The sequence below is a fragment of the Mobula birostris genome, chromosome 11, assembly GCF_030028105.1.
Source record: "Mobula birostris isolate sMobBir1 chromosome 11, sMobBir1.hap1, whole genome shotgun sequence".
NCBI lineage: Eukaryota > Metazoa > Chordata > Chondrichthyes > Myliobatiformes > Myliobatidae > Mobula > Mobula birostris.
In genome coordinates, this window is record NC_092380.1 from 28,992,195 (window position 1) to 29,007,138 (window position 14,944).

At 42.4% G+C, this 14,944-nt stretch overlaps 1 protein-coding gene across 2 annotated transcripts in view; it reads right to left on the reverse strand.

Moving 5' to 3' along the window:
- Positions 1-14,944, reverse strand: part of pla2g6 (phospholipase A2, group VI (cytosolic, calcium-independent)) — a 138,342-nt gene that overhangs the window by 84,308 nt on the left and 39,090 nt on the right. For both annotated transcript variants that reach the window (XM_072272009.1, XM_072272008.1), the window contains exons 4-6: positions 10,961-11,144; positions 3,522-3,709; positions 1,031-1,127 (exon numbers count right to left, since the gene is read on the reverse strand). In XM_072272009.1, the coding sequence (XP_072128110.1) occupies positions 1,031-1,127; positions 3,522-3,709; positions 10,961-11,144 (469 nt within the window). The remainder of the gene's footprint in view (positions 1-1,030; positions 1,128-3,521; positions 3,710-10,960; positions 11,145-14,944) is intronic.

Below are 14,944 nucleotides of genomic sequence, written 5' to 3' on the forward strand. Positions count from 1 at the left end.
GCTGCAAAATCGACGCACTTGGAGTTGGAGCCGCGCTGGCTGGAGTGAACGATTTGGAGAAAAGACGGGACAGAGGAGTTCCGATATCTGTCCAACTAACCAGGGTACAAGGGTGGAACGCTCTAAGCACCGAGCTGAATTGGAGAGGTCGAGAACGGCTTCTTCGGCAGCGAGATCCAGGTCCACAGTGAATCACTGGGTGGCGTGTTCAAGGCCTGGAGCGATAAGCCGTGGCGAGGCCCGTATCCTAATGAGAGGTACATTCCAATGTTTGGACAATCTAAATGCCAGCCCACATAGACAGGGTGTCGAGAGTCGGGCAAGGTTAGATCGCTCTGGGCGCTGAGCTGATTTGGAGAAGTCAGGAACAGCTCCTTTGACAGTGAAATTTAGGCCTGCAGTGATTCACCAGTGGCGGAGCTGGGTCCTAGTGTGAGGTTCGGACAATTTACATACCAGCGCAGGTAGCCAGAGGGATTCTCTCTCCGTGATGCTATGGCTATGAGACTGTTCCCAGCTACTGTGCTTTGTGTCTGCGAACTATGTGGCAATTTGCCCTGCTAATATGACGAACTGAATACCGAGGCTTTGGGCCTACTCTGGGGATTAGGACCTAAGGACTCAATTTGATTCGAAATACTGTTGTTGTTGCTCACTTTGATTGTTTATATGATTTGTTCTGTGTTTTTTGTTCTCTTTCTTCGCACTGGGGAGGTTGGTCTTTTTTTTTAATTGGGTTCTTTCAAGTCCTTGCTTTGTGACTGTCTATAAGCAAACAAATCTTAACGTTGTATAATTTATACCTTTTTGATAATAAATGCACTTTGAAATTTTGAAGAAAAAACAACATGGAGCATACAAAAACATTTCAGTACCCAATTAAATGAAAAAAGTAAAGATGAAAACCATGCAAATTGATAGGTCAGTCGAAGGAAGAACGTATTGTAGTACCACTGCATTTTTTCAGGCATTAACTCCTCAGGAAATGAAACAGGTGAGGTGATAGTAAGATGGTTAAAGGAAAATCAACCTCTGCTTTCTTGGCCCAGTGAAGAGGTGTCCCACCATAATGAGTGTCTTCACTATGGATCTGGTTTGGGTCTGCCTCAAGAATAGCCTCAGCACATCTAGAAAGTAACAAAAGAAGAAATGTTACACATGGGTGCACAGGAGAATTACAGGGTTACTGTCTTGACTAGAGAACGTGTCTTATGAAGATAGGTTGAGCAAGCTAGTACATTTCTCTTTAAGCTAGGAAAATATAAGATAAGAGGCATAGATGGAGTGGATAGCTGAAGACTTTTTCCTGGGACAGAAATGGCTAATACAAGGGGGCACAATTTTAAGGTGACTAGGAAGGGGTAGCACCTCTGGTGAAGGGGCTTGTCATGTCCATTCCAGGGCAATTCATTCACTTCTGATTCACCCTGGAATCTCAGTTCTCACCTGTGACTCCAAGCAGCTGTCTGCCTGTGATAGCAGCCACACCCCAGTACACCACTTCGACAGGTGGGCTAAACCAGGTGAGAGTAGCCGGTGGCCTCATACCCCTGTGAGATAGGGACATATGAAAGTCATCTCTGGTGGACTGGGTGGATGAGATCTACAGTGAGATCCAACAGCCAGGAAGGTGGTGCTGCAACATTCCATGGAGATCAAAGGGCATGACAAGGCAGAGAAGACATCATGGTCATCCTCTGCAACCAAGGAAGACAGCAGTTTGTGACGCTTGTTCGTATGAGTGGACCCGGACTTCTGAGGTTGAGAATGTGGATCTGCCCCAGTGCAACAGCTTTTCTACTTTAAAAACTCTCCCACACAGGTTTCCCGTCATTGTTGGACACGATGGAGAATCATCAAAGGTGGGTGCATGGAACACCCTGCCAGAGGTGGTTATAGAGGCAGATACACTAGTGGCATTTAAGACACTCTTAGATAGGCAAATTGATGATAGAAAAATGGAGGGTTATGTAGAAGGGAAGGATTGGATGGATATGACCAAACACCCTGTACTGTGCAATAATGTTCTATGTTTTATGTTGTTTTTGTCCATATTAGATTACAGCTGAAGTGGTGAAAAATTGTTGACAGAAAATTTTATGAAAGTTTGAAGGACCTTAATTCTGCACATTGTGGAAAATGAGACAGAATTGCCGTTTTCCCAACTTCAACAATGTAATTACATTGACACTCTTCAGTGACTATGGTCAAATGATGATTATTATGCCTGGTTGTCCATCAGAACTTCAACATAAAGTCCAATCATACACTCAGTGGCGACTTTATTGAGTACACCTGCCTGTTAATGCACATATCTAATCAGCCAATCATGTGGCAGCAACAAGATACATAAAAGCGTGCAGACATGGTCAAGAGATTCAGTTGTTGTTAGACCAAACATCAGAATAGGAAAGAAATGTGGTCTAAGTGACTTTGAGCATGGAATGATTGTTGGTGCCAGACAGGGTAGTTTAAGTGTCTCAGAATCTGCTGATCTCCTGGGATTTTCACACACACCAGTCTCTAGTATATACAGAGGATGGTGCGAAAAACAAAAAAAAAAATCCAGCGAGTGGCAGCTCTGCAGCCGAAAACGCCTTGTTAATGAGAGAGGTCAGAGGAGAAAGGCCAGACTGGTTCAACCTGACAGGAAGACAACACTAATTCAAATAACCACACATTACAACAGGGGTGTGCAGAAGAGCAGCTCTAAACACATAACATATCAAGCCTTAAAGTGGATAAGCTACACCAGCGAAGACCAAGAACATACTTTTAGTGGCCACTTTCCTAGATACACACTCATACCTAATAAAGTGACCATTGAGTGTATATGTGCATTGGAGGTGAGCAAGGTCCAGCTTGTTTACAATGAGCTCCAAGGTTCAATAGCAATAGTAACAAACAGCTCTTCAAAGAGAAACATAACCAACTGTATCATAATGTATGGTTAACATATCGCTTTACAGTGCCAGCAACCCGGGTTCAATTGCCATCGGAGTTTGTACGTTCTGCAATTGATCACATTCCAAGGAGGTACGGGTGAGGGTTTGTAAGTCGTGGGCATGCTCTGTTGGCACCAGAAGCATGGTGACACTTCTTAATTTACATAGAGAAACAAAACTGCAATGGGCCCTTCCAGCCCATGAACCCACGCCGGCAAATTACACCCATGTGACCAACTAACCTGCCAGCCCATACATCTATGGAATGTGGGAGGAAACTGGAAACCCACGTGGATCATGGGGAGAATGTAAAGACTCACAGAAAGCGGTGGGAATTGAACACAGGTAGTTGATGCAGGAACAGCATTAAGCTAACCACTATGTTACCATGCTGCCCCACCTTGCGAGCTGCCCCCCCCCCCCAGCACATCTTGGACTATGTAGGCCATCAAGGTGAAACGTGACCAACAACTGGAACAAATATTGAATTCTGAATATATTGTCAGAGACAGAACAGCACATGGAGTCAGAGAACAATACAACACGAACACAGACCCTTCATGATAGAATCCTTACCCAATCTGAATGAACTTCATGGATGTATGGATTGGATAACCATGCAATCCAACAATGTTACAGCTAGCTTGGCACTGGAGTAAGGACTTGGCTACATCAGCTTTGCCCAGTCGACAAGCGATATGAAGTGGCGTTTCGCCGCTGTTGCTCAAGTGATTCACTCCAATAGAACGCTGTTTACTTAACAACTGTAAATTAAAAACAGACAGGAAAAGAAGTGTAAAAAAAATTAGGGCTTTCTTGTAATGATTTAGTAGGTGACTATGGGCAACATCATGGCCAATGAACCACTTTACACCTGGGCTGACGTCCAGTCCAAATATACCTAATAGCGTGCAAGCTAAAGAAGGCTTAACCAAAGGTGGCACTAAAAGCCTCAAGCATGTTTCCAATGGGCATCAGTACATTGAACTAACAGTCCACAATCCAACAGCGTGAACTAGTGAGAGACTTGGCAAAATCCATAGAATCACTTTCAACTTAGGAAATGCTAGCAATTTAAAGAGAAACACATGGACCTTGTTAAAATGACCATAATTATTTCAAGTCAAGATTATTAATTTCAGAAACCAATTTCAGTGTATCAGAGCACGAAATGCAGGAACATTTTTGATAATGGGTGTGCGCGTTTCAGTTGACCAACATCAGAAATAGGATCAGAAAAAGGCTATTTGGCCCCTCTTAAACGTTGTCATCCATTAAGATCATAAAGCTGACTTTTTACTTCATGCCACCTTCAAGCACTAACTCACCTTTCCTGATTTCTTTAATAACTAAAAATCTATCCATTTTAGTCATGAATATTCTCAGGCACAGCTGTGGCAAGGCAGGTATTAAGATAATGTCCATGCAAGGATAGTTTATAGACTGTGCAGTTAACTTAGGTAAGAAAGGACTTTAAAGAGCATAGCTCCCCTTTGCACTCTCTCTCTCTCTCCACTTCTTATGATTGTTGTTTCCCGTCAGTCCCATGGAGATTCGTTTACCGTATTAAGTGATATATCTATGTATTTTCTATACTTTTGTGGATGTGCTTTTTTATTTGAACTCAAGATACTCCTTTAGCGGAGAAACACGCACAAAATGCTGGAGGAATTCAGCAGATCAGGCATCACCTATGGAAAGATAGATTGCATTTTCGGCCAAGACCCTTCATCAGGAAAGGAAAGGGGAAAGAAGTCAGAATAAGGAGGAGGGGGGAGGAGAAGGAGTACAAGCTAGAAGGTTATATATAGGTGAAGCCAGGTGGGTGGTTGGCGGAGGAAGAATGAAGTGAGCCGGGAGGTGATAGGTGGAGCTATTGTCAACTGTTGCCATGCTTCCAGCGCGAACAAAGAATGCCCACAACTTACTAACCCTTATATCTTTGGAAAATGGGAGGAAATTAGACTACCTTGAGGAAATCCACACACTCACAGAAAGAATATGCAAACTCCTTACAGACAGTGGCAGGAATTGAATTCTAATCGTTGGTGCTGTAAAGTGTTACATAACCCTTCTGCCCTTTATCTGGAATACACACCTCTTATCCGGAAGCTGTACTCTAGTTCTATGCTGTCCTCACAACACCTACCATTAATCTCTCTCAGATTTTAAATGCTCGACCATCACCTCTTGCACTTCTTAATCTCCATCAGATATCGGCCAATGCAACAATATCACTGCACAGATGATGACCCTCTCAATCCGGAAGACATTTCCCAGCCTTATTCTCATTTTCTGCTAATGTTCTAACTCCAATTTAAATAAAGAGGAACAAGAGATTGCAGATACTGGAATCTGGAGCAACACTCAAGAGCTGGAGGAATTCAGCACCTATTGAAGGAAATGGACAGTTAACGTTTATGGTAAGGTTCTCGACCCAAAGCATTGGCTACCAATCCCTCCATAGATGTTATCTGTAACACTGAGTTCTTTAAACTTTTTGAGTGTTTCTCTTTAATTAGCCTTGCTAATCTTAGAAGGTGGAACTCATTATAGGAAGGATGTGGAAGCTTAGGTTTATCAGAATACTGCCTGGATTAGAGAGCATGTTTTATGAGGATAGGATGCGCAAGCTAGGGCTTTTCTCTTTAGAGTGAAGGAGGATGAGAGGCGACTTGACCTAGGTGTACAAGATGATAAAAAGTATAGATCGAACAAATAGCCAAATACTTTTTCCCAGGGCCGAAATGGCTAATACGGAGGTGGGGGGGGGGGGCATAATTTTAAGGTGTTGGAGGAGAGTATAGAGGAAATATCAAGTGTAAGTTTTTTTTTTAAAAACACAGAGCGGTGGGTGCATGGAATGCACTGCCAGGGTAATGGTAAATACTCTGCCAAGTGCGGTAGTAGAGCCATACATTAGGGACATTAAGAAACTCTTAGATAGACAGATGGATGATAGGAAAATGGACAGCTATGTATGAGGGAAGGGTTAGATTGATCTTAGAGTAGGTTAAGCTGAGCACAACATTATGGGCCAAAGGGTCTGTAATGTTCTATAGTGTTCTATGATCTAAGCAAACAGAAGAAGTTCTGTCCAGATTATATTTCTCTCCATCTTGGGTATGGAATTTCATGTGCACATTCCATGTACAGTTTCACCGTTAGACCATTCCAAAAAAAAGAAAGAGAATGGAGAGGCCGAGCTAACAGGTCAGTTCAACAGAGAACAGAACTATTGTCACCAAAATACCTCAGTTGAATTAATGTTATTTTTCAGTATAGTTGCACCAAATGAAAAGCAACCATATTGAAACAATGAGAGAAGAAAAGTACTTTTAGTTACAAAATTCTACAACAATGCTATTGGGATGAATAAGTACTTATCATGCCCTCCAACCTGCCAAAGCTGTTATAGTATCTCATACACACAAGAAATTTTGTAGATATTGAAAATCCAGAGTAACACACACAAAACGTTGGAGGAACTCAGTATGTCAACAGGCATCTATGGAGAGAGATAAATAGTCAATGCTTTGAGCTGAGACCCTTCATTAGGACATTAGATTATTTACTCTAATGGTGTCAACATCACAAGTTGACAAATGTTCACTTGTCTTCTGATATTGCTCCTACTTGTCTTTACCTGTTCTTTTCATCATGTCAGTGAGAACTAGGAGCAGAGAGGCTCACCTAGCAGCTGGCATAACGCTTTACAGCATGACAATACTTGGGGGTCAATTCCTGCCGCTGTCTGTAAGGAGTCTGTATATTTTCCCCCGTGACCACGTGTGTTGCCTTGCATATTCCAAAGATGTACGGAACAGTAAGGGGTAGGAAATTGTGATCGTGCTACGTTGGTACTAGAAGCATGGGAAAACTTGCAGGTTGTCCACAGCACATACTTGGACAGTTTTGGTCATTGACACAAATGATGCATTTCACTGTATGTGTCGATGTATATGTAACAAGTAAAGCTAATCTTTATTTGTTACATATATCTATAATACCTTTTTATCATTTTCATTTACCAGCAAAACACGGCCTTTTCGAAAGAGAAAAGATGAGCCCAAGGAACAGGCTGAGGAACTGGTTCTCAGGAGGAGCCAAGCCATAAGGTAATGCTTAGGCAATCAAATAGTTTGAGTGTTAAGAATTCACAGTAGAGTGGGAAAGCAGAAGAAGCTAGGCAGAAATAGGCGCTGAAAAAGGCTACTGGTCAGTGAAGGAACAGCATTAGGTGTTGTAAACTAGTGCACAGTCATGATGAACATTATAAAACATTGATGTAGCCACAGCTGAAGGATTGTGTCTAGTTCTAGACAACACACTTTAGGAAAGAAGTGAAGGCTTTGAAGAACTACCAAAATGATTCCCGATATGCGAGGAGATGGTTATGTGGACAGATAGGAGAACCTGGGGCTGTTCTCCCTAGAAGAGAGTTTGCAAAAACATTCTGATAGAGGTATTAAAAACCATGCAGAGTAAAAACAAGAGTAGATAGAGAGGGCTGTTCCCACTGGCAGTCAAAACTAGGGGAAGTGGAATGAAGGTAATGGTCACAAGAACCAAAGGTCCATAGGACATTGAACATAACACAGCACAGTACAGGCCATTAGAACCACAATGTTGTGCCAACCTTATCTATTTATTTATTGAGATACAGCGCAGAATAGGTCCTTCTGGCCCTTCGAGCCATGTTGTCCAGCAATCCCCTGATTGAATCCTAGCCTAATCAAAGGACAATTTACAATGACCAATTAACCTACCAACCGGTATATCTTTGGACTGTGGGAGGAAACCAGAGTACTTGGAGGAAGCCCATGCAGTCACAGAGAGTATATACAGACTCCTTACAGGCAATGCCGGGAATTCAACTCAGGTCGCTGGTACTGTAAAGCACTGTGCTAACCACTATGCTACCGTTTTAACCTTCTCCAAGATCAATCTAACCATTCACTCTGACATAGCCCTCCATTTTTAATTAATTATGTGCCCATCTGAGAGTCTCTTAAATGCCCCTAACATATCTGCCTCTAACACCATTCCTGGCAGGGTATGCCACATTCCCAACACTCTCTGTGTAAAAGACATGAGTGAAAAATTGCAAGATATTTGGATGCAAAACGCATTACAGGAGACAATTAAAGCAGATTAAATTATTGCATTCAATATTTTCTTAAAGAAAATAATTTGCAAGGCTGTGAGATGATGGCAAGGGAATAGTCCCAGTTCGAATGCTTTAGTGTCAATCAAGTAGAAACTTCATGGGCTGAATGGCCTTTTTCCACACAGCAACCATATAGTATCCTTGGGAGTTTTCAATTCCTTTAGTTTCAATGGTTTGCAAATTATTTACTTTTCCTCCAGGTATATATTATCTACTTTTCATTGGATATCGAAAATCTATTGCCCTGAAGCTTGAAATTCTCAGCCACACAGTGAACAGTTCAACTAACCTCAAGACATTGTGTCTCTCTTCAAATACAGAGAAGTTTCTTAATTATACAACAGTCTTTGCATAAGCTGCCCCAGACAAAGTTCGTGTTTTCATATTAGGCAAGAATGTAGTTCACTAGACATGAAATCACACTCAAAGTTCTGTAATACAAACTACTGGATAAGGAAAATGACATAATGAAGTCAGTTTCAAAGCAGACTAAACACTTGTCCCGTCCAATGCTTTGGCTCTTAAATTTTGCCTCATGCTGCTAGAAATTTGGCCAAAATGTAGTTTAATCTTTACAGCTCTTCATCTCTGATGTCAGCAAAGAGCAGACTTTACTTTCCCCATAATTTCATTATAGAGGTCTCAAGGAGGAAACCACAAGTTCAGCATCTTTAAGTTCTACCACCATGGCTTTCAGATTTTTAGCTTGAATACAAGTACCCTACTTTTTTTTAGGCACGTTGGTTCAGAGGATGATGATAACAAAAACAAAAGCTCTGGAAATCTGGAATAAAATGCTTGAAACACTCAGTAGGTCAGGCAGCCTCTCTGGAGAAAAAAAATTTTTACACTAAAGACAATTCATCCTCCCTCCCCCTTCTCTGCAACAACTTCTGTTGTTAAACATATTTATTTCTAAACGATTCTAATTCTGCAAAAATCTCATCACTTGAAATGTTAACCGTATTTCTCTCTCCACAGATGCTGCCTGACCTACCGAGCAATTCCATGCTCGCTGATTTTATTTCAGCTTTCCAGTACCTGCAGTATTTTGTCTTCATCTTTACACCACCTGTGATTGGAAGATCTGGGCTCAATTCCCACCGCTGTTTATAAGGAGTTAGTACGTTCTTCCCATGAGTGCACGAATGCTTCGGTTTCCTTCCACATTCCAAAAGACATACAGGTTACAGTTAGAACTTTGTGGGCATGCTATTTTAGTGCCGGAAGCATAGCAACCACTTGCAGAGTTTCCAGCACATTCTTTTACAGTGTTGGTCATTGACACAAAAAACACATTTCACTGTGTTTCAATGTTTTGATGTACAAGTGGCAAATAAAATTAACCTAATCTAATCCAATATTCATTGATATCCAAAAATCTATTGGCCTCTGATCAAAAAAAAAAGGCAACAGGGCCTCCATAGCCCCCATGGATACAGAATTCTAAACATAAACACAAGAGATTCTGCAGATTCTGGATATCCAGAGACCAAAAACTGCCGTAGGAACTCAGCGAGTCAAGCCACATCTATAGAGGGAATAAGCAGTCACTGTTTCAGGCCAAGATCCTTCAAGACTTCTAACATTCTCCAATTTCTAACATTCACCACTCTTTAGAGGAATAAATTTCTTTCCACCATCTGTGGAGAAAAACACTCAGTTAACATTGCAGGTCAATGAAGTTAATTGCTTTTCTCTCCATAGACACTGCATGATCTGAACAGTTCCATTACATTCTATCTTTAATACCACTTATAAATCGGCGATTACCAGAGAACCGCGTGATTTTAAATAAATTTATACTTAAAGGTTCTGAAAGCAAATTCATTTAAAAAAAAGGCATCCGTTAGTCTTGCGAGACCATGGATCTGCGCCTAGAAAGTCTTCACTCTCCAGGGCGCAGGCCTAGGCAAAGTTTTATGGAAGACCAGCAGTTGCCCATGCAACAAGTCTCCTCTCTCCACAACACCAATGTTGTCCAAGGGAAGGGCATTAGGAACCATACAGCTTGGCACCGGTGTCGTCACAGAGCAATGTGTGATTAAGTGCCTTGCTCAGGGACACAACACGTTCCCTCGGCTGGGGCCTGAACTCACGACCTTCAGGTAGCTAGTCCAATGCCTTAACCACTTAGCCACATGCCCACTAATTCATACTATCTATCAAAAGAGAGCTGAAGATATATCTGAAAAGAAAGAAAAATGCAGGTTTGCAAAGAAGAGCAGAACGTACACCAGTAATGCTCTCTTGCTATAGCCTATCCATTTTAAGGTTTGACGTATTGTATGTTCAGAATTACTCTTCCACACACCGCTGTTGTAACATGTGGTTATTGGAGATATTGACGCCCTCCTGTCAGCTTGATCCAATCTGGCCATTCTCCTCTGACCTCTCACAAACAAAGCATTTTCACCCACAGGACTGCCGCTCACTGGGTGCTTTTGATTTTCACACCATTCTTTGTAAATCCAGGAGATCAGGAGTTTCTCAGATACTCAAACTACCCAGTCTAACACCAACAAACATTCCATGGTTTAAGTCACTTAATTCACGTGTTTAGCCTGAGTAACAACTGCACTGGCTAACCATGTCTGCATGCTTTTATACATTGAGTTGTTGCCATATGATTGGCTGATCAGATATTTGCATTAACAAGCATGTGTACAGGTGTACTAAATAAAGTGGCCGCTGAGTGTGCAACAACTAATTGGTAACTCCTCTTAAAAAAATCAGGCATAACCACAATAGGCAGAATAGCCTCTGTTATGATATTTTTTATCAGACAGAATATTTAGTAAATGCAGGATTTTAAACAAGGATAATTCTAAAATTTCGTGCATACCTCAATGATCTGACAATTTGACTGCTTAGCAGCATAGTGATAGACTGTCTCCCTGTTCTTATCTGCAACGTCCAAGCGAGCTCCACATCCTTCCACAAGCTCCCGAATGCAGTCTACATCCCCCTTCTTGCAAGCCAGATGTAGAGGAGTCATGCCCTCTTGACTTTCTGTGTCGTTGATGCAGCTGTGCAGAGAATTGAATGAATTGACTTTATTTCTTACATCCTTCACATACATGAGGAGTAAAAATCTTTACATTACATCTCCGTCTAACGTGCAATATGCAATCAAAGTAATTTATAATAAATAGAACAGACAATGTAACGTAGAAATACACTCAAATCAGCGTGAGATAATCAGTCTGATGGCCTAGTGGAAGAAGCTGTCCCAGAGCCTACTGCCGAGGAACTTAAAAGCTTAAAACAAAATTGCTTTTTATTCTCATGATGAACCTGCTCCTCAGACACCCTAACTGAAAATATGCAATAGATATCCTGCATCAAAACAAGTGAATCATGCTAGGTCCCAAACCATCAGGTTCAGGAACAGTTATTACCCTTCAACGATCAGGCTCCAGAACCTACATGGAAAACTTCACTCAAATCAACAGTGAACCGATTCCACAACCTATGGACTCAATTTCAACTCCTGTTGAATTGAATTGAATTGAATTGAATTGACTTTATTACTTACATCTTTCATATACATGTGGAGTAAAAATCTTTCCGTTACATCTCTGTCTAAATGTGCAATGTGTATATAGGCATCCGTTAGTCTCATGAGACCATGGATTTGCGCCTTGGAAGGTTTCCTGGGTGCAGGCCTGGGCAAGGTTTATGGAAGACCGGCATTAGGACCCATACAGCTTGGCACTGGTGTCGTCGCACAGCAATGTGTGGTTAAGTGCCTTGCTCAAGGACACAACACGCAGCCTCAGCTGAGGCTCGAACTAGCAACCTTCAGATCACTAGACTGACACCTTAACCACTTGGCCACGTGCTGTATCTCAATAAATAAATAGGGTATTATGGTCCTCAATCGTGTTGACATAGAGGTGGACCCTGTGGTCCAAAAGCTCCCTGAAAGTAACCGTACAGGTTGATAGGATGGTAAAGAAGCTGCACGGCACGCTTGGCCTTTATTGGTCGAGGCACCGAGTTCAAGAGTTGGTTAGTTACGATTTGCAGCTGTATAGAACTTTGGTCAGGCCACATCTGGGTTCATTTCTGGTTGCCCCACTACAGGGATGGATGTGGGGGCCTTGGAGAGGGTCGAGAAGAGGCTCAACAGGATGCTGCCTCGATTAGAGGGCATACTTGGGTTGTTTTCTCTGGAGCAGCAGAGGCTGAGGAGAAATCTAATCGAGTTTATAGAGGGCACAGATACAGTGGGCAGCCAGTAACTTCATCCCTGGGGGAAATTTTCCAATACCGGTGGGTATGCACTTAAAGTGAGGGGGGTAAGTTAAATGTGCAGACTATTTTCTAAATGGGGAGAAAATCCAGGAATCTGAGATGCAGAGAGACCCGAGAGTCCTTGTGCAGAACACCCTGAAGGTTAACTTGCAGGTGGAGTCGGTGGTGAGGAAGGCAAATGCCATGTTAGCATTCGTTTCAAGAGGTCTAGAATACAAGAGCAAGGATGTGATGCTGAGGCTTTATAAGGCACTGGTGATGCCTCACCTTGAGTACTGTGAACAGTTTTTAGCCCCTCATCTTAGAAAAGATGTGCTGATATTGGAGAGGGTTCAGAGGAGGTTCCGGGAATGAAAGGGTTGTCATACGAGGAACATTTAATGGCTCTGGGTCTGCACTCCCTGGAATTCAGAAGGACAAGGGGGAGGAGGATCTCATTGAAACCTTTCGAATGTTGAAAGGCCTAGACAGAGTAGATATGGAAGATGTTTCCCATGGTGGGAGAGTCGAGGACAAGAGGGCACAGCCGCAGGATAGAGGGGCGCCCTTTTAAAACAGAGATGCGGAGAAATTTCTTTAGCAAAGGAGTGGTGAATTTGTGGAATTTGTTGTCCCGTGCAGCTGTGGAGGCCAGGTTGTTGGGTGTATTTAAGGCAGAGATTGATAGGTTCTTGATTAGACGTGGCATCAAAGGTTGTGGAGAGAAGGCCGGGAATTGGGGTTGAGGAGGAGAGAAAAAAGGATCGGCCATAATTGAACAGTGGAGCAGACGCGATGGGCTAAAAGGCCTAATTTTGCTCCTATGACTTATGGTCTTATGGTCCTTCCTCAAACCTCTCCCTCCCTCCTCTTTCTTCCACCTCCTCCTCCTTCTTTCACCTTGTCCTCCTTCTTCCACCTCCTCCTCCTTCCACCTCCCCCTCCCTCCTTCCTCCACCCCCCCTCCCTCTTTCCCTTCTCCTCTGTCTCGTTCACCCCTCCCTTTCTCTTCCACCTTGATTCCTTCCCTCTGTTCCTCTATCAACCAGCCCCCGACTCTCCCTCTCACCATCTTCACCGCCCTGTCGACCTGTGACTCCACTTTTGAGGAACTGTGTACATCTATTACATCGGGAATTGAATACAAATTACTTCAGAAAAGATGAGCGGAGAGCTGTCAACCATGAAATTAAAGTAACTCCATCTCCCTCCGTTCCCTACACACTCAACGCTTGTCTAGCAGCCTCTTAAACGCCTCTATTGTACCTGCCTGCCCCACTACCCTTGGCAGCCCATTCCAGGTACCACTCCCCCACCGCCTCTCTGTGTAAAAATAAAACTTGCAATGTGTAATTTATAGTCATTTATAATAAATACTATGCATGACAGGATAGTCAATATAACATAGAAATACAGTTGCAGCAGCATGAGTTAGGCAGTCTGATGGCCTGATGGAAGAAGCCGTCCCGGAGCCTGTTGGTCCTGGTTTTTATGCTGTGGTACCATTTCCGAGATGGTAGCAGCTGGAACAGTTTGTGGTTGAGGTGACTCAGGTCCCCAATGATCCTTCGGGTCCTTTTTACACACCTATCTTTGTAAATGCCCTGAATAGAGGGAAGTTCACATCTATAGATGCACCACTCTCTGCAGAATCCTGCGATTGAGGGAAGTACAGTTCCCATACCAGGCAGTGATGCAGCTAGTCAGGATGCTTTCAATTGTGCCCCTGTAGAAAGTTCTTAAGATTTGGGGGCCCATACCAAACTTCTTTAACCGTCTGAGGTGAAAGCGGCGCTGTTATGCCTTTTCCACCACACATCATAAAGCATATTAATGTCTTTTTTTTGTATTTGCAGAGTTCATCTTCTTTTGTCCAACTTTGTGTGTAGGTTTTCACTGATTATTTCTTTGTATCTACTGTGAATGCCCACAAGAAAATGAATCTCAGGGTAATGTATGGTAACATATACGTACTTTGACAATGAATTTACCTTGAACTTTGAACTAACCTGGTGATGCTGAGGTGTGATCACATTATTGGTTTTATTTTACATAATTACAGTTAATGAATTTTATATAAACCTGCATGAACCCCTGTTTAAATAGTTATTATATTCCAAGGCACTCCTGCATTTCTTCTCTGTAAACATGAGACCTTGCCCTCCCATTTACCTATTATTTCTGGGCTTGATGAGCTGCATTGGCTTCTGATTAAGCAACCTCTTAATTTCTAAATTATCATCGTTTCCAAGTCACTCCATAGCTTTACCAGCTCCAAACTTTCAAATATGACTGCCCCCCCAATCCATGCCTCTTGTTAAATCTAAAGATAATCACCCCATTATCAGTTGCCATATTATCTACTTAGTCAACCTACTAATCTCTTCAATTTCCTCTTTCAAACTTTCTTCTTTCTTCCATAAATACATTCTTTGATGCTTTCAGCCAATTGCCCTTATAACTCCTTAAGGGATTGAATACATCTCCCGTAAAACACCTTGGAAGGTGTATTCAATATCCAGAACTTTAGACTGCAGTTGGTGAGGGACGCAAATTGGCCAAACCTGGTAAGACCAGTAAATGAAAATCG